Source organism: Siniperca chuatsi, linkage group LG21 (genome assembly GCF_020085105.1).
Source record: "Siniperca chuatsi isolate FFG_IHB_CAS linkage group LG21, ASM2008510v1, whole genome shotgun sequence".
NCBI classification, from domain to species: Eukaryota; Metazoa; Chordata; class Actinopteri; order Centrarchiformes; family Sinipercidae; genus Siniperca; species Siniperca chuatsi.
In genome coordinates, this window is record NC_058062.1 from 18,709,666 (window position 1) to 18,729,745 (window position 20,080).

The following is a 20,080-nucleotide window of genomic DNA, read 5'->3' on the forward strand; positions in this document are numbered from 1 at the left end:
CTCAGACTCATCACCACTGCTGATACATCCCACCACAGCAGAGTCATCAGAAATCTTCTGAAGGTGGCAGGACTCTGTGTGGTAGCTGAAGTCCGTGGTGTAGATGGTGAAGATGAAGGGAGAGAGGACAGTCCCCTGAGGGGCCCCAGTGTTGCTGACCACGCTGTCCGACACACAGTGCCGCAGACGCACGTGCTTTGGTCTGCCAGTCAGGTAGTCAACAATCCAGGACACGAGGGGGGCACCCACCTGCATCGCTGCCAGCTTCTCACCCAGCAGGGCTGGCCGGATGGTGTAGCACTGGAGAAGTCTAAAAACATGATCCTCACCGTGCTTGCCGGCTTGCCCAGGTGAGTGTAGATGCGGTTCAGCAGGAAGACGATGGCGTCCTCAACTCCCAGCCGGGGCTGGTAGGCGAACTGAAGTGGGTCCAGGAGGGGTCTGACCATGGGCCGCAGCTGTTCCAGCACCAGTCTCTTCAGGACATCACTGCGGATGGTGGGTTCCGCACTGTCTGTGTTGATCTCTGTGGAAGATTTGGACAGGATTTAAACAGTCTCTCTGCACCTCCAGTGAGCAATATAATGCATGCTATTATATTTTTTGACTGACCTCCAAATATATTGTATTGATATTTGTTTGATTATTTATGTTGTAGTTTCTATTATTAGTTTTTGTATTTGGAAAATAATATGTATTTATTTTCTCTCTTTCTTTCAATTCCCATATTCTTTGCCTGACGGGATTTTTTGTGACCTAATCTCAGCTATGTATCTGTGCTGTTGTGTCGCTGTCGATGTTCTGTGATGAATTTTGGTCTGAAGACACCTCAGTAGTGTAGCCGGATGAGCACAGCAAAAAAGAGAAGGCCAAAGTCATTCCGCCTGCTTCTCTTTAATGCGCACCATATTCTGTTTCTATCATAAAAATTGGAGGTGAGTAATCTCCCTTCTTTCAGCACTCTAAGCTGTGCCACTCCTTAAAGCGCCTGTGAATGCAGACAAATCAGCAGCAGGTACGTTCACGCACGGCTCACAGAAGGCTTCCACCAGTCGATGACGAGCTAAGATCCAAGTATGGCAGTGAAAACACAACACCATGTCAGACCAGCCACTTTCGTAAAAGACATAATGCGAGACATGACAACATATTACAGTAACAGAACAGAACAAACACAAATCTGCGGACATAGAAGTCACAAATACAAGTCGAATAAGACAGACCTATAAAGTGAGCTGTCGGGACATTTGTCATATAAGTAAAAGTTCAAATTAAAATTAAATGTATAAACAATAAATATGTTCTGTCTTGTAAAGTCTCACAACATTTGCAGTAGCGGAATTATTGTGCGCATAGAAGCGCACCATCCAGATCCACTGATGCATTTCTTCTGAAATGGTTTCGCTAACAGATTATTTCCAAAACGAATTGCGTGTGGGTGATGCATCAGAGCGCGTAGCTCTTTCGTGCCATCATCTCCACAACGCCACAGCACCCAGCACCTCCACTGACTCAGACTCGAAACCGTACACCACCCACAGTTAACCTGTCACCACCACAGATATTGCATATGTATGTACAAACAGATGCTGTGAGTGTATAGCTGTATTTTAGAAACATTGCACATGTATAGACACACAGATCTATTTGTTGTATATATTATTCCTATTTCATATGATCTTTTTTACTACACCGCCTTGTGCTACTGTGTCACATTGAATTTGCCCCACGGTACATCTTATCTACCTGATGCTATCTTAATAATGGTGCGGCCCTGCAGCACACACTATGGATGGTGCGTTCGGCACTGTCTGTGTGGAAGGTTTGGTCTCTCGCACCTCCACTGAACAATATAATGAAAATAAAATAAATAAATAAAATATAATGCAGGTTGTTATATTGTTTGACCTCCAAATGACACTATTGATATTTGTGGAAAAAATAACTTTGTATTGTCTTTCCCATATTCTTTGGTCTTCAAGTGTCAAAGTCCAACAAACTTTGGGTGGCGGGCGAAGTGTTGTGTCTTTCAGTCTGTCTCTTCGGCCGAAGAGCTCCGCTCCGACTCCCGAGGCGGTGTAATCATCTCTTCGGTGTCCGCGGTGTCCATCCACGGAGAATCTTTGGAGATGTACGCGGAAGTCAGAGCGCAGCTCGCAGAGTCTGGTGGAGCCGATGTCACCGCACCCGCTTCCACACTCCACCTCCGTGTCTTCAGACCAAGATTCGGCACCAAACGTCGACATCACAGATACACAGTGTGTGAAAGCAGCCGCTTGATGACCGTGCGCTTCAAGTCTCCGTGCTGTCTGCTTCTGTCTGGTTTCCCGAAGCTGTGGCTGCGCGAATGAACACTCCCACTCTTCCTCAGAGGACGGGCTGCACCGCTGCTCTCTACACGAACGGATTCGGCAGTACGAGTTCAGTTGTCCTTAAAGTGCCCGTGAACGCAGACAAGTCAGCAGCAGCTAATGAAAACACAACACCATGTCAGACCAGCCACTTTCTCCATGAGTCCTTCCTATATTATTACATTGTATTATTATACCGTCCATACTTATCAACCGGTAAATCCACTTTACACTTATTTTAGTTTTTATACTTATAAACACTTTTTTACTTAATTTATCTTACCTGTATTATATCTTGATTTGCTTAGTACTTCTCAGCATGTGCTCTCCACTTTGTAGCAGGTCCAATTTTCATATCAAACGCTTTCTCCCGGATCGCCGGGATGTGGTCACCAAAGCCCCAGGCCAGTAGATGAGCTTCGATCGCAGGATCCATATCGGCAGACATACCCAAGACAGCGCCGGCTGAACACCGGACACAGGGGCGGGGGTTGTTGGTTGGAGAAGCCTCGGTTGGAGAAGCCTCGGTTGGAGTCTCAGTTTGAAGTATTAATGCCTCCGTTGCCGCTCAAACAGCAGCCGTTCCGGCGCGTATGTGAAGCGGAGAACACCGACAGACTGGATACTGAGACCCTCCAGCGGGCAACCCGTCAACAAGAAAACATATTCTGCTGTCTTAGCGACTTGCGATATTTTCACATTTTCGGATTTCACATTTAAACTCCGAAAGTTGAATTGTCCCGGGATAAGAAGCCGAAGTTTCCCTCTATAAGAACACTGAACTGATCGTTCCCTTTCAGTCCAGCTCTAACTCTGCTCTCCCGCTACAACTGCTCAGACTTCCAAACTACAGCAAACTATGTCGGGAACCATCGGAAGGCTCACAGCTGCACTCCAGCTGTTTTTGTTCAGCTTCGTCTCTCGGTGCGATGCACGGCTGGGCTACGAGGATCCTCTCGGGCTGGTTGTTATCCTTTACGGTCCCAGAGAAGAGAGGCTTGCTGTGATATCCATCACGAGACTGCTGATGGCGCTGTTCAACATCGGCGGAGCAGAGTAGCAGAGTGCGGTCACAGCGACATCTGCGACGTGTGCGGCGCGGCCGGTCTGTGCGCGCTGAGAGAGCTCTGCTTCAACAGCTTCGACGGGAAACTCTGCGGAGACCGAACCGGTCACATGACGACACAGTCGTCACACAGAGCTGAAGGGGGGGGGGGCATCCGCTGCAGGCATCACCACCACAGGAACACGATGTACAGACTGTTCTGCCGGTGTGCACATGGAGAATACTGCGGATGGCGCTGAGACCAGGAGACACAACCGCACAGAGAAACATTCACTCTGTCACTCTGTCAATAAATACGCTTTTGGTCATATTATACTGTTGTCATTCTTTTGTCTTCCATGGGAAACCTTTGGCACAATATCAAATAGGAAATAAATCACTACTAATGTATAAATGGATATTTTTAAATTAAACTTGAATAACCTGATTAAAGCAGTATTTTCTCCGGGCCATACTCACCTCAAGACATGCACATAATCATGAAAGCGCAGAGACACACACACACAGACACACTCCCTGAGCAGGGAGGCGGCAGAGCTCGGGCTCCGGTGCGCCACTGGCTCCTCTGTCAGTTTCCGCACGGAGGCAAAAGTCTGCTTCTCTTTAATGCGCCACAGACGGTTTCTAGCGTGGAGAACTGAACAATGTGGGCTGAGCTGTCTCTTCATTTACAGCAACGCCGCCCCTTAAAGTCCACATAAATGAGAGACCAGGGCTGCTGCATTCTCCTGTTGATTCATACACGTAAAAGTGAAGGTGGGCAAAAGTCTATTTTACGCCGTTGTGTCTGTAATCTTTTATACCACATATAGCCTGACGTATTGTTGTCAGTATTGTGTGATCTGAACGGTTTTATGCACATTTGTCAAAACGAGTCGGTACACCATCGCAACACCTTGACAGCGCGGTGTGAGAGGTAGGCCAATAGAAAGTTAACTAACGTCACTGTGCCGCGGAGCCCACGCACCTCACTATTGGACAGAGAGAGAATCCAGGGCTCTGATTGGTAAAGAGGCAACCGATCACGCGCTCCTGTCGAAAAAGTCTGACTGCATCAATGCGTGTAAAGACCTTCATCATGTGTGTATGAAACTAAGAAATGTTACTTTGCTGTTGTGTTTGTTAAGATTATTATTAAAGAATATGACATCAGTCCTATTATTGTCCCCTTCTTGTCTGGTTATTTATTCATTCTTTTTCATGTATTCTTGTAGAAACCTTCATGTAATGTGTGTCTGTCTTGTGACTTCAGTGTGACTACTACTTTCTTATAAGGCACCCTTAATAAAGGGTTTACACGCTGTAACTAATGGTTAATAAATCAACTACTTAACTTACATTATATTACACTTACATGTATCAGATGATATGTGCCAGTCATGAATGAAAGGCCATAAGATTATCACGCTTATAAGTGTAAGTCATTAATAATGGTTCACACGTTTCTCACTTTCATCTGCAGTTCTAAATGTTAATAAATAATTTATGAAAGGCTCCTTTTTTGTAATCAAAATAAGTACAGGTGGGTATGAAGTATAAAGCTAAGTAAGTGTACAGTACAATGTAATAATATTAGTAATAGTAGTGCAATCATGTGCACTGTCAAGTTGAGTGTAGCAGATTGAACCAGCTTATTAGGAAGTAATATAGTTTAATAAATATAAAAAAACATGGAATAATTCAACTGAGAACAGAGTATATTGCACAGGAGTAAGAGAATATTGAGAATATTGCACAATATTTCAGGTATTGCAGTAATGTTAATGATCCAATGTCCAGTTGAGTAATATCAATGCTAGTTTCCCCGACACTTAGAGGGAGGAGTTAAAGAGTTTGATGGCCACAGGCAGGAATGACTTCCTGTGGCGTTCTGTGGTGCATTTTGGGGGGGTGAGTCTTTTGCTGAAGGCGCTCCTTTGTTTGACCAGCACGTCATGGAGTGGGTGGGAGACACTGTCCAAGATGGCATGTAGTTTGGCCAGCATCCTCCTCTCCTCTCTGACACCACCGACAGAGAGTCCAGCTCCATCCCCACAATGTCACTGGCCTTATGGATCAGTTTGTTGAGCCTGTTGGAGTCCGCTACCCTCAACCTGCTGCCCCAGCATGCAACAGCATACAGGATAGCACTGGCCACCACAGACTCATAAAACATCTTCAGCATTGTCCGGCAGATGTTGAAGGACCTCATCCTCCTCAGGAAATAGAGGCGACTCTGGCCCTTCCTGTAAAGAGCTTGATATCCACACTGGCCCCCTGGATGGAAACCGGGGTCACTGGTGCCTTGGCCCTTCGTAGGTCTACAACCAGCTCCTTAGACTTTGTCGCATTGAGCTACAGATAGTTCTGCTCACAACATGAGACAAAGTTCCCCACCACACCCCTGTACTCAGTCTCATCACCACCGCTGATACATTCCACCACAGCAGAGTCATCAGAAAACTTCTGAAGGTGGCAGGACTCTGTGTGGTAGCTGAAGTCCGTGGTGTAGATGGTGAAGATGAAGGGAGAGAGGACAGTCCCCTGAGGGGCCCCAGTGTTGCTGACCACGCTGTCCGACACACAGTGCCGCAGACACACATGCTGTGGTCTGCCAGTCAGGTAGTCAACAATCCAGGACACGAGGGGGGCACCCACCTGCATCGCTGCCAGCATCTCACCCAGCAGGGCTGGCCGGATGGTGTTGAAAGCACTGGAGAAGTCTAAAAACATGATTTTCACCATTCTTGCTTGTCCAGGTGAGTGTAGATGCGGTTCAGCAGGAAGATGATGACGTCCTCAACTCCCAGCCGGGGCTGGTAGGCGAACTGAAGTGGGTCCAGGAGGGGTCTGACCATGGGCCGCAGCTGTTCCAGCACCAGTCTCTTCAGGACATCACTGCGGATGGTGGGTTCCGCACTGTCTGTGTTGATCTCTGTGGAAGATTTGGACAGGATTTAAACAGTCTCTCTGCACCTCCAGTGAACAATATAATGCATGCTATTATATTGTTTGACTTACCTACAAATATATTGTATTGAAATTTGTTTGATTATTAATGTTGTAGTTTCTATTATTAGTTTTTGTATTTGGAAAAAAATATGTATTTATTTTCTCTCTTTCTTTTTTTCAATTCCCATATTCTTTGCCTGACAGGATTTTTTGTGACCTAATCTCAGCTATGTATCTGTGCTGTTGTGTCGCTGTCGATGTTCTGTGATGAATCTTGGTCTGAAGACACCTCAGTAGTGTAGCCGGATGAGCACAGCAAAAAAGAGAAGGCCAAAGTCATTCCGCCTGCTTCTCTTTAATGCGCACCATATTCTGTTTCTTTCATAAAAATTGGAGGTGAGTAATCTCCCTTCTTTCAGCGCTTTAAGCTGTGCCACTCCTTAAAGTGCCTGTGAATGCAGACAAATCAGCAGCAAGTACGTTCATGCACGGCTCACAGAAGGCTTCCACCAGTCGATGACGAGCTAAGATCCAAGTATGGCAGTGAAAACACAACACCATGTCAGACCAGCCACTTTCTTCATGAGTCCTTCCTGATTAACTGAACCAGCTGCTGAGCGGCACAAAACTACCGACGACTAAATACTTCATCATTAGTTACTCTTTTTGTCTCCACTCTGACTCCCGAGGCAGTGTAATCATCTCTTTGGTGTCTGCGGTGTCCATCCACGGATAATCTTTGGAGATATACGCGGAAGTCAAAGCTCAGCTCGCAGAGTCTGATGGAGCCGATGACACAGGAGCCGATGACACAGCATCCGCTTCCACACTCCACCTCCGTGTCTTCAGACCAAGATTCAGCACCAAACATCGACATCACAGATACACAGTGTGCGAAAGCAGCCGCTTGATGTCAAGGGAATCGACCGTGCGCTTCAAGTCTCTGTGCTGTCTGCTTCTGTCTGGTTTCCTGAAGCTGTGGCTGCGCGAATGAACACACTCACTCTTCCTCAGAGGATGGGCTGCACTTCTGCACACTCTACACGTATTTTTACACTTCCAACATATTATCATTCAGTCAGTCCCATTTCTTGATGTTTAACTGGTGTGTAGTAATACCTGTGTATGCTTGTGTAGTGTGTATCCACTGTGTAACTGACCACCAGGCAGCTACTGTGTTCTTCCATACAGTGGTGTGAAAAAGTGTTTGCCCCCTTCCTGACTTCTTATTTTTTGCATGTTTGTCACACTTAAATGTTTCAGATCATCAAACTAATTTAAATATTAGTCAAAGATAACACAAGTAAACACAAAATGTAGTTTTTAAATGAAGGTTGTTATTATTGAGGGAAAACAAAATCCAAACCTACATGGCCCTGTGTGAAATAGTGATTGCCCCCTAAACCTAATAACTGGTTGGGCCACCCTTAGCACCAACAACTGCAATCAAGCGCTTGCGATAACTTGCAATGAGTCTTTTACAGCGTTGTGGAGGAGTTTTGGCCCATTCATCTTTGCAGAATTGTTGTAATTCAGCCACATTGGAGGGTTTTTGAACATGAACTGCCTTTTTAAGGTCATGCCACAGCATCTCAATAGGATTCAGGTCAGGACTTTGACTAGGCCGCTCCAAAGTCTTCATTTTGTTCTTCTACAGCCATTCAGAGGTGGACTTGCTGGTGTGTTTTGGATCATTGTCCTGCTGCAGAACCCAAGTTCGCTTCAGCTTGAGGTCGCGAACAGATGGCCAGACATTCTCCTTCAGGAGTTTTTGGTAGACAGCAGAATTCATGGTTCCATTTATCACAGCAAGTCTTCCAGGTCCTGAAGCAGCAAAACAGCCCCAGACCATCGCACTACCACCACCACCATGTTTTACTGTTGGTATGATGTTCTTTATCTGAAATGTGGTGTTACTTGCCAGATGTAATGGGACACACACCTTCCAAAAAGTTCAACTTTTGTCTCGTCAGTCCACAGAGTATTTTCCCCAAAGTCTTGGGGATCGTCAAGAGACAAGCCTTAATGTTGTTTTTGCGCAGCAGTGGTTTTCGTCTTGGAACTCTGCCATGAAGGCCATTTTCAGCGCTGTAAAAGACTCATTGCAAATTATCGCAAACGCTTGATTGCAGTTGTTGCTGCTAAGGGTGGCCCAACCAGTTATTAGGCTTAGGGGGCAATCACTATTTCACACAGGGCCATGTAGGTTTGGATTTTGTTTTCCCTCAATAATAACAACCTTCATTTAAAAACTACATTTTGTGTTTACTTGTGTTATCTTTGACTAATATTTAATTTGATGATCTGAAACATTTAAGTGTGACAAACATGCAAAAAATAAGAAGTCAGGAAGGGGGCAAACACTTTTTCACACCACTGTATATCCTCATCTGGGTTTGAATTCAGCTGTCTTTCCCAGATTTGTCCTAATTTTCACAGTTACCTTGTCAAGTGTCTGCCAGAATTTTATAACAGACTTCTACTAGTGTAGAATTGTGAACACAGGACTTCTACATGTAACAGAGTTGTTTTACATTGCGGTATTGCTACTTTTACTTAAGTAAAGGATGTGAGTACTTCTTTCAGCACTGCTCGTCAGTGTATGCAGTGTGCACGTGTTGTATTAGATCATTATATGTGTGGGCTTCCAGTTGTAATACAGTAAAAGTGTTTCTATCTTTACTTGAATTTCTATCTTTTAACCTGAATTGATAAAGAGGTTGCTTTCAGTTTGTCACATACATTTAGAGACTGTGCACAAGAGTGCCTCTACTGTAAATGCTGCGTGCAGTCTGGCTGCTTTCATGATGCATAAACCGAGAAGTCGCTGTAATAATCCTGCTGACACAGCAGGACTGATTTGGACCGTCCAGAGAGAGGACTTTGAAGTTCTCAAAGTTTGCTGGACTTTGAGACTTGAGGATCAGGAAGGCAGCAATATGCTTGTTTTTGTCTTTGTTTGGCAATTCCAATTAATAACAGCCTAACAATAATAATACTAATAATAATAATCACACAAATATAAATACCTGTGAGCTGTTAAATATGTTGTTAATTAAGAGCTATTCAGCTGTTAAGTATCTACAATCTGGATTCGGCAGTGAGCTACAATGTCCATATTTAACTTTTGAGTTTGTGTCTCTAAAATGTGGTTGAGTTTATCGCGGAAAAACGTCCTGTCTGCCACATCTGCCACTATTTTGCATTTAGTAGCCTGCGCCACCTGTGTGCGCTGCAGGAACACTGCTGACAAGTCTTAACACATGCTAAATCAAAGAATGACCACAATCAAAACATTTCACGTTTATTGGCATTGAAAGAGTAAGGTGATATGTCGCAGACTCAAAGTTGCGTCCGGTGCGGGCTCGTGTTTCGTGGAGTACAGCCAAATTCGTTGTTTCCGGTGCGGTCTCGTGCTTCGTGGAGTACAGCCAAATTCGTTGTTTCGGGTGCGGTCTCGTGCTTCGTGGAGTTCAGCCAAATTCATTTTTTCCGCGCCCGCGTGGGTCGTCGTGGCATAAAATGTCGCCATCCGCCGGTGTGCGCGAGGGTTTGCGCGCAACCCAAACTTTGTGCTCGAGCCGGCTGTACGCAGAGCAAGTGCGCCGACTGCGTTTTTACCTGAAGCAGTCGCTGCCGGACTTTGGAGGTGCTTCGTAGCATTTGCAGGTTTTCCATCGACAGAAAAATCATGCCGAAATGTTGTGCTATGCCCGCACCGTGCTTGGGACAGAAAGACAACAAACTCTGGCTGTCTGCACCGCAATGCCTCTATAAACATGACTACACAGCTGAGCCAGGAGGGTTCTTCATCAGCAGCCTGCTGATGAAGAACACGGCCAGCCTCTCTCTGTCACGGAGAAGGACAACAACGAGACCGTGTGGCTCTTCGAAGCGCAGCCCGAGTTCAAACCGGGAAACGTGATTGCGAAGACACCGCAGTGTCTGCTGGAACACAGCAACAACACTTCTCTTCAAAACACCCATAGTTTGGATGCTGAAGTCTCAGAAGTGCCACCGAACAAACAACCGAAGCTCAAACCTGTGAGGTCGTTCAAACCTGATATGAGCGTCGCTGCCTTTCTGCCGTGAGGTTGTTTCCGCGGAGTCCTCTCCGTAACAAGCTCACCACGGACTTCTCTCTGTAGGTTGCTCTCCACGGTGTCCTGTCTGTAGGCTGCCTGCCACCGACTCCTGTCTGTATGCAGCTCTCCACGTTGTCCTGTCTGTAGGCTGCCTGCCACCGACTCCTGTCTGTATGCAGCTCTCCACGGTGTCCTGTCTGTAGGCTGCCTGCCACCGACTCCTGTCTGTATGCAGCTCTCCACGTTGTCCTGTCTGTAGGCTGCCCGCCACCGACTCCTGTCTGTATGCAGCTCTCCGCGGTGTCCTGTCTGTAGGCTGCCCGCCACCGACTCCTGTCTGTATGCAGCTCTCCGCGGTGTCCTGTCTGTAGGCTGCCTGCCACCGACTCCTGTCTGTAAGCAGTTCTCCACTGTGTCCTGTCTGTAGGATGTTCTCCTTTGAGTCCTCTCTTTAGAGACTTGGACACAGACTCCTCTTTGTGGGGTGTTCTCCTTGGAGTACTCTCTGTAGTCAGATTGCTGCAAGGTGCACTTCCTTAGCAAATCTGTTCTTCGAGAAGTTGCTCCCGAACTTCTAACGAAAGGCTAAACGACGGCAGAATTTAAGAAATGTAAGAGACACCTCGCTAATGGTTAAAACTCTAATCCAGCAAAAAAAAAAAAACACTTACCAATTTAAACCACTATGTTCTGAACAGACATATTACAAACACTAACACAAGTAACATTTGCATTTTGACACATAAAACAGCAAACTTAACAAAATACTCAGTCCAACACTATGCATGATGGGAAATGTGGGCTGTCGTTATAATATTTTAACCTTTTACAAACCGGAGCAGCTGAGCCAAAGAGCAGCACAGGAGCATGTCTGAAGAGAGGTAGAGTATTTAGTATAGTGCACTGAAATAATGTGTGTAAGCCTACTTCTTTAACTAAAGGCTGGTAATCTCATTTTTTTTTTCTAATGGAAATAATAACTAGTTAATAGAGTTAATATGATGTTGGATAGTGAAACAACTCAAGCCAAGTTTATGAGAGAAGTGATTACTTTCTGCCTAGCCTTTTTTTTTATACTTTCTCTTTTTAAAATGTCTGAGTCTCATGTCACGCCCGTATAAAGAGGATATGACACGTCATGTGCTGGAGAAGCTGGAGGAGAGTTTTCTCTGTCACCGCAGCTTTTTACTCTGTTGCTTTCACTACACACATGTTGGATGTAATTACTTCCACACAATGAAGCTGAAGTCTATTGTATGCTTATCATATGTCAATCATTATTGTGGTATAACACAGACAGAGGCATCTGTCAGTATTGTCCGATATTAATGTTTTTTATGCACATTTGTGGTTGTGTATTAGATCTCCTATTTGGTTTCCAGTTAGAGTATATTTTGATATTATCGTGGCTAATTAGGCTACATTTGGGATCTAATACGGTTTCTGATTACAGCATCATTTAGGTGTATGGTGTCTAATTAGGGCAGAACTGTGTTCGTTGTCTGACTAATAAAGTTGTATTTATTATTTAGTATTTTTATCTGTTCCCATATTTATTTAGTTTACCGATTAAAGAGGTAGCATTCAGTAAGCGGATATACTGCTGTGTGCACAGCAACTCCACGGCAACTATTTGGGGATTTAAGCAGTAAAACTGAAAACTCTTTGTAATAATAAACTAGCCTGGAGAGAACATACATTACTGTAAACCAATACAAAAAATAAAAAATAAAGAAGATCATCTTTACAACTGCAGCATTTGTCTTGGAGTGTATTTTAAAGGTGACCATGTTTAATCTACAGCAGGCTTTGGTTTGGGTCTGAAGGCAGCTTATGACCTCCATTTGTTGTTCCAAACCTTAAATTAAATAGATCAAACAGAAAACAGGGCTGATGTTGCTCGTTAATCATCAGTGGCCCAAACTCAAAGACAGGTTGTGGTCACTTCAACATACACACACATTTCCCCCTCAACTCTACGTTGATCCAATCTGCGCTCTTGTATTTTCAAATCAACATGCAGAGGCACTTAAACAAAACACCCACAAATAATCTTGTCCTGTAGATTCACGTCTCTCTTTGTCCACACGCCGTTGCACAGAACAGTCACATCAGGGCACTACTGTCATATTTGTGTCAAACGTGTGTTCATAGATGCAGAGTTGGCAGAGGTGCTTCTGTTCCATCAATTCTCTTCCGATTTCTGGAAAGAAGACAGGGAGTGTGTCACTGTCTCTGAGAGAGACAATCTGAAATTCGGAGTGAGGGATCTGCATCGATCAGAGGGGGCAGATAAAGACACCTCGCAGGATGTCACCACTTTAGATTGTTTTATTTCCTCACTGAAGTCACAAGACAGACTCACATTACATGAAGGTTTCTACAAGAATACATGAAAAAGAATGAATAAATAACCAGACAAGAAGGGGACAATAATAGGACTGATGTCATATTCTTTAATAATAATCTTAACAAACACAACAGCAAAGTAACATTTCTTAGTTTAATACACACATGATGAAGGTCTTTACACGCATTGATGCAGTCAGACTTTTTCGACAGGAGCGCGTGATCGGTTGCCTCTTTACCAATCAGAGCCCTGGATTCTCTCTCTGTCCAATAGTGAGGTGCGTGGGCGCTCCGCGGCACAGTGACGTTAGTTAACTTTCTATTGGCCTACCTCTCACACCGCGCTGTCAAGGTGTTGCGATGGTGTACCGACTCGTTTTGACAAATGTGCATAAAACCGTTCAGATCACACAATACTGACAACAATACGTCAGGCTATATGTGGTATAAAAGATTACAGACACAACGGCGTAAAATAGACTTTTGCCCACCTTCACTTTTACGTGTATGAATCAACAGGAGAATGCAGCAGCCCTGGTCTCTCATTTATGTGGACTTTAAGGGGCGGCGTTGCTGTAAATGAAGAGACAGCTCAGCCCACATTGTTCAGTTCTCCACGCTAGAAACCGTCTGTGGCGCATTAAAGAGAAGCAGACTTTTGCCTCCGTGCGGAAACTGACAGAGGAGCCAGTGGCGCACCGGAGCCCGAGCTCTGCCGCCTCCCTGCTCAGGGAGTGTGTCTGTGTGTGTGTGTCTCTGCGCTTTCATGATTATGTGCATGTCTTGAGGTGAGTATGGCCCGTAGAAAATACTGCTTTAATCAGGTTATTAAAGTTTAATTTAAAAATATCCATTTATACATTAGTAGTGATTTATTTCCTATTTGATATTGTGCCAAAGGTTTCCCATGGAAGACAAAAGAATGACAACAGTACAATATGACCAAAAGCGTATTTATTGACAGAGTGACAGAGTGAATGTTTCTCTGTGCGGTTGTGTCTCCTGGTCTCAGCGCCATCCGCAGTATTCTCCATGTGCACACCGGCAGAACAGTCTGTACATTGTGTTCCTGTGGTGGTGATGCCTGCAGCGGTTAGAGAGCCTTTAGCTCGGGCCCCCTTCAGCTCTGTGTGACGACTGTGTCGTCATGTGACCGGTTCGGTCTCCGCAGAGTTTCCCGTCGAAGCTGTTGAAGCAGAGCTCTCTCAGCGCGCACAGACCGGCCGCGCCGCACACGTCGCAGATGTCGCTGTGACCGCACTCTGCTACTCTGCTCCGCCGATGTTGAACAGCGCCATCAGCAGTCTCGTGATGGATATCACAGCAAGCCTCTCTTCTCTGGGACCGTAAAGGATAACAACCAGCCCGAGAGGATCCTCGTAGCCCAGCCGTGCATCGCACCGAGAGACGAAGCTGAACAAAAACAGCTGGAGTGCAGCTGTGAGCCTTCCGATGGTTCCCGACATAGTTTGCTGTAGTTTGGAAGTCTGAGCAGTTGTAGCGGGAGAGCAGAGTTAGAGCTGGACTGAAAGGGAACGATCAGTTCAGTGTTCTTATAGAGGGAAACTTCGGCTTCTTATCCCGGGATTCCTTATACCGACAATTCAACTTTCGGAGTTTAAATGTGAAATCCGAAAATGTGAAAATATCGCAAGTCGCTAAGACAGCAGAATATGTTTTCTTGTTGACGGGTTGCCCGCTGGAGGGTCTCAGTATCCAGTCTGTCGGTGTTCTCCGCTTCACATACGCGCCGGAACGGCTGCTGTTTGAGCGGCAACGGAGGCATTAATACTTCAAACTGAGACTCCAACCGAGGCTTCTCCAACCGAGGCTTCTCCAACCAACAACCCCCGCCCCTGTGTCCGGTGTTCAGCCGGCGCTGTCTTGGGTATGTCTGCCGATATGGATCCTGCGATCGAAGCTCATCTACTGGCCTGGGGCTTTGGTGACCACATCCAGGCGATCCGGGAGAAAGCGTTTGATATGAAAATTGGACCTGCTACAAAGTGGAGAGCACATGCTGAGAAGTACTAAGCAAATCAAGATATAATACAGGTAAGATAAATTAAGTAAAAAAGTGTTTATAAGTATAAAAACTAAAATAAGTGTAAAGTGGATTTACCGGTTGATAAGTATGGACGGTATAATAATACAATGTAATAATATAGGAAGGACTCATGGAGAAAGTGGCTGGTCTGACATGGTGTTGTGTTTTCATTAGCTGCTGCTGACTTGTCTGCGTTCACGGGCACTTTAAGGACAACTGAACTCGTACTGCCGAATCCGTTCGTGTAGAGAGAGCAGCGGTGCAGCCCGTCCTCTGAGGAAGAGTGGGAGTGTTCATTCGCGCAGCCACAGCTTCGGGAAACCAGACAGAAGCAGACAGCACGGAGACTTGAAGCGCACGGTCATCAAGCGGCTGCTTTCACACACTGTGTATCTGTGATGTCGACGTTTGGTGCCGAATCTTGGTCTGAAGACACGGAGGTGGAGTGTGGAAGCGGGTGCGGTGACATCGGCTCCACCAGACTCTGCGAGCTGCGCTCTGACTTCCGCGTACATCTCCAAAGATTCTCCGTGGATGGACACCGCGGACACCGAAGAGATGATTACACCGCCTCGGGAGTCGGAGCGGAGCTCTTCGGCCGAAGAGACAGACTGAAAGACAGAACACTTCGCCCGCCACCCAAAGTTTGTTGGACTTTGACACTTGAAGACCGCAAAATATGTTTTTCCCTGTTTACTTGACGGGACACAAAAAGAGTAACTAATGATGAACCGAAGTATTCAGTCGTTTGTAGTTTTGGTGGTCAGCGACTTTATGATTCTTCGGGAACAAGTGCGGTACAACTGCCAGCTTCAGAGTCCGGCAAACTATGGATGGAGGAAGGTGGAGGTTTCTTCGTGCGCTCTCTGAAATGCCGCTGCTCGGCTCGACATGAGGCGGGCCTTTGAGGAGCAGCATGGGCTGCCTGTTGCCGTTTGCCGGGACGCAGAGAGACTTGCTGTGTTCTGCGGAGGATTTTCTCCTTCCGTGGTGGAGCAGCGCAGCGTCAGGCTGAGAGGCAGGAGGCGGGGATCGAACCGCTGAATAAGATCCCGAGCTGTGCCTGCGCGGGTCACATGTGCGCTCCGGTACTTGCAACTGTACAACAGCACAGATACATAGATTATTTTAGGTCACAAAAAGTCCCGTCAGACAAAGAATATGGGAAAGACAATACAAACTTATTTTTTCCACAAATATCAATAGTGTCATTTGGAGGTCAAACAATATAACAACCTGCATTATATTTTATTTATTTATTTTATTTTCATTATATTGTTCAGTGGAGGTGCGAGAGACCAAACCTTCCACACAGACAGTGCCGAACGCACCATCCATAGTGTGGCTGCAGGGCCGCACCATTATTAAGATAGCATCAGGTAGATAAGATGTACCGTGGGGCAAATTCAATGTGACACAGTAGCACAAGGCGGTGTAGTAAAAAAGATCATATGAAATAGGAATAATATATACAACAAATAGATCTGTGTGTCTATACATGTGCAATGTTTCTAAAATACAGCTATACACTCACAGCATCTGTTTGTACATACATATGCAATATCTGTGGTGGTGACAGGTTAACTGTGGGTGGTGTACGGTTTCGAGTCTGAGTCAGTGGAGGTGCTGGGTGCTGTGGCGTTGTGGAGATGATGGCACGAAAGAGCTACGCGCTCTGATGCATCACCCACACGCAATTCGTTTTGGAAATAATCTGTTAGCGAAACCATTTCAGAAGAAATGCATCAGTGGATCTGGATGGTGCGCTTCTATGCGCACAATAATTCCGCTACTGCAAATGTTGTGAGACTTTACAGGACAGAACATATTTATTGTTTATACATTTAATTTTAATTTGAACTTTTACTTAAGACAAACGTCCCGACAGCTCACTTTATAGGTCTGTCTTATTCGACTTGTATTTGTGACTTCTATGTCCGCAGATTTGTGTTTGTTCTGTTCTGTTACTGTAATATGTTGTCATGTCTCGCATTATGTCTTTTACGAAAGTGGCTGGTCTGACATGGTGTTGTGTTTTCACTGCCATACTTGGATCTTAGCTCGTCATCGACTGGTGGAAGCCTTCTGTGAGCCGTGCGTGAACGTACCTGCTGCTGATTTGTCTGCATTCACAGGCGCTTTAAGGAGTGGCACAGCTTAGAGTGCTGAAAGAAGGGAGATTACTCACCTCCCATTTTTATGATAGAAACCGAATGTGGTGCGCATTAAAGAGAAGCAGGCGGAATGACTTTGGCCTTCTCTTTTTTGCTGTGCTCATCCGGCTACACTACTGAGGTGTCTTCAGACCAAGATTCATCACAGAACATCGACAGCGACACAACAGCACAGATACATAGCTGAGATTAGGTCACAAAAAATCCCGTCAGGCAAAGAATATGGGAATTGAAAAAAAGAAAGAGAGAAAATAAATACATATTATTTTCCAAATACAAAAACTAATAATAGAAACTACAACATTAATAATCAAACAAATACCAATACAATATATTTGTAGGTCAGTCAAACAATATAATAGCATGCGTTATATTGCTCACTGGAGGTGCAGAGAGACTGTTTAAATCCTGTCCAAATCTTCCACAGAGATCAACACAGTCAGTGCGGAACCCACCATCCGCAGTGATGTCACCGACTCACAGCGAAGAGGCCCACTAGATCCCGAGCTCTGCCATCTCTCTACTCAGCACGGTCCTGAGTATAAACGCACAGTCAACTGCCCGCTGCCCCGCTCCAGTAAGTGATCGACATCAGGAAATGGGAAGAAGAAGTGCTATAGGCTATTCGTCATTCAGCAGAGGAGTTGAAGGCAGCTTGGACAGGGCCAACGAACTTAATCTGTTCTTTAACAGATTCCATGCACGGGCTCCTGCTCATCCCCCCTCTAACTCAGCTGCTGTCCTCTGAGTCCACTGCTCCCCTCTCCTCCATCTTCCTGGGAGAGTCCTACTTCCCCCTCAACTGGCTCTCAGGCTAAAATGGGATGCTAAAAGCCTGTCCCCCCCCAGCTATGTGGAGTCCTTCAGCATGTCTTCAACCCGAGCCTGAGTCTTCAAAGGGTCCCTATTCTGTGGAAGACATCTTGCCTCGTTCCTGTGCCGAAGACGCAGCGTCCCAGTGGCTCCAAGGACTACAGACCGGTGGCACTGACCTCCCAGATAATGAAGACTCTGTAGAGACTGGTGCTGGAACAGCTGCGGCCCATGGTCAGACCCCTCTTGGACCCGCTTCAGTTCGCCTACCAGCCCCGGCTGGGAGTTGAGGACGCCATCGTCTTCCTGCTGAACCGCATCTACACTCACCTGGTGGGGAACTTTGTCTCATGTTGTGAGCAGAACTATCTGTAGCTCAATGCGACAAAGTCTAAGGAGCTGGTTGTAGACCTACAAAGGGCCAAGGCACCAGTGACCCCGGTTTCCATCCAGGGGGTCAGTGTGGATATCAAGCTCTTTACAGGAAGGGCCAGAGTCGCCTCTATTTCCTGAGGAGGATGAGGTCCTTCAACATCTGCCGGACAATGCTGAAGATGTTTTATGAGTCTGTGGTGGCCAGTGCTATCCTGTATGCTGTTGCATGCTGGGGCAGCAGGTTGAGGGTAGCGGACTCCAACGGCTCAACAAACTGATCCGTAAGGCCAGTGACATTGTGGGGATGGAGCTGGACTCTCTGTCAGTGGTGTCAAAGAGGAGGATGCTGGCCAAACTACATGCCATCTTGGACAGTGTCTCCCACCCACTCCATGACGTGCTGGTCAAACAAAGGAGCACCTTCAGCGAAAGACTCATCCCCCCAAAATGCACCACAGAACGCCACAGGAAGTCATTCCTGCCTGTGGCCATCAAACTCTTTAACTCCTCCCTCTAAGTGTCGGGGAAACTAGCATTGATATTACTCAACTGGACATTGGATCATTAACATTACTGCAATACCTGAAATATTGTGCAATATTCTCAATATTCTCCTACTCCTGTGCAATATACTCTGTTCTCAGTTGAATTATTCCATGTTTTTTTTATATTTATTAAACTATATTACTTCCTAATAAGCTGGTTCAATCTGCTACACTCAACTTGACAGTGCACATGATTGCACTACTATTACTAATATTATTACATTGTACTGTACACTTACTTAGCTTTATACTTCATACCCACCTGTACTTATTTTGATTAGGTGTATTATAGTGGATCATATTTCGACTTGCTTGCAACATCAACACAGACATACAAAGACTGGGACAGTAAGCCACCAGGACAGCTGTGACCTGGATCTGGATGGTGCGCTTCTATGCGCACAATAATTCCGCTACTGCAAATGTTGTGAGACTTTACAAGACAGAACATATTTATTGTTTATACATTTAATTTTAATTTGGACTTTTACTTATAAGACAAATGTCCCGACAGCTCACTTTATAGGTCTGTCTCATTCGACTTGTATTTGTGACTTCTATGTCCGCAGATTTGTGTTTGTTCTGTTCTGTTACTGTAAGATGTTGTCATGTCTTGCATTATGTCTTTTATGTATTGGAAAAGTTAATAAAAACAACTTGAATTACAAAAAAGGAGCCTTTTATAAATGATTTATTAACATTTAGAACTGCAGATGAAAGTGAGAAACGTGTGAACCATTATTAATGACTTACATTTATAAGCGTGATAATCTTACGGCCTTTTATTCACGACTTGCACATATCATCTGATACATGTAAGTGTAATATAATGTAAGTTAAGTAATTGATTTATTAACCATTAGCCATTAATTACAGCGTATAAACCCTTTATTAAGGGTGCCTTTATAAGAAAGTAGTATATCAACCATGGATGCACACTGAAACTGATTTCAGCATGAGCAGGTGTGGATACTGTCTTAAGATAGTTGCTGTGGAACATACTGTAGGTCTGCACGTGTTTCTAGTCCTCTTAGAAAATAGTAAGATGCAAGTGCAAGAAGAAATAAAGCGGACCCCCCTAAAATACTGGTGAACTGATTTCCTGCCCATACAAAGCTCCAATATACACTGAAGTGAACAATCCAGTTGCTGGATTCTTCCACGAGGCAATACACACACACACACACACACACACACACACACACACACGGTGCACTTAACCAGAGACCATTCATTAATCTCTGGATTTAAAGCAAAGTCTGACATCTTGTGGACAGAAACTGTAATTACAGTCTGCACAGTCTATGAGATGGCAACAAATGCTGTTAAAACAGATTTCTGAAT

The 20,080-nt window shown here is 45.2% G+C and overlaps 1 protein-coding gene and 2 long non-coding RNA genes across 5 annotated transcripts; 1 reads left to right on the plus strand and 2 right to left on the minus strand.

Annotated features, from left to right (window-relative positions):
- Positions 1 to 351: 351 nt before the first annotated feature.
- On the minus strand, positions 352 to 4,370 carry LOC122868760. The gene is made up of 4 exons (XR_006376169.1): positions 3,877 to 4,370; positions 2,635 to 3,652; positions 1,747 to 2,468; positions 352 to 526 (listed from the first exon to the last, which is right to left on the minus strand). It is a non-coding gene; the product is annotated as an uncharacterized LOC122868760 (long non-coding RNA).
- Positions 4,371 to 4,951: 581 nt separating this feature from the next.
- LOC122869517 lies at positions 4,952 to 11,220 on the minus strand. The gene is made up of 3 exons (XM_044182626.1): positions 11,212 to 11,220; positions 10,409 to 11,018; positions 4,952 to 6,331 (listed from the first exon to the last, which is right to left on the minus strand). Exons 1-3 carry the CDS (start codon positions 11,218 to 11,220, stop codon positions 6,135 to 6,137), a joined length of 816 nt encoding a protein of 271 aa, XP_044038561.1. The 3' UTR covers positions 4,952 to 6,134.
- A 1,683-nt stretch (positions 11,221 to 12,903) lies between these two features.
- On the plus strand, positions 12,904 to 19,408 carry LOC122868759. Of its 3 annotated transcripts, XR_006376168.1 has the most exons (4): positions 12,906 to 13,570; positions 13,683 to 14,837; positions 15,004 to 15,917; positions 17,431 to 19,408. It is a non-coding gene; the product is annotated as an uncharacterized LOC122868759 (long non-coding RNA). The 3 variants fall into 3 exon arrangements; XR_006376166.1 differs by having other exon boundaries at positions 12,904 to 13,570; positions 15,004 to 19,408; XR_006376167.1 differs by having other exon boundaries at positions 12,908 to 13,570; positions 13,795 to 14,837; positions 15,004 to 19,408.
- The last annotated feature ends 672 nt before the right edge of the window (positions 19,409 to 20,080 follow it).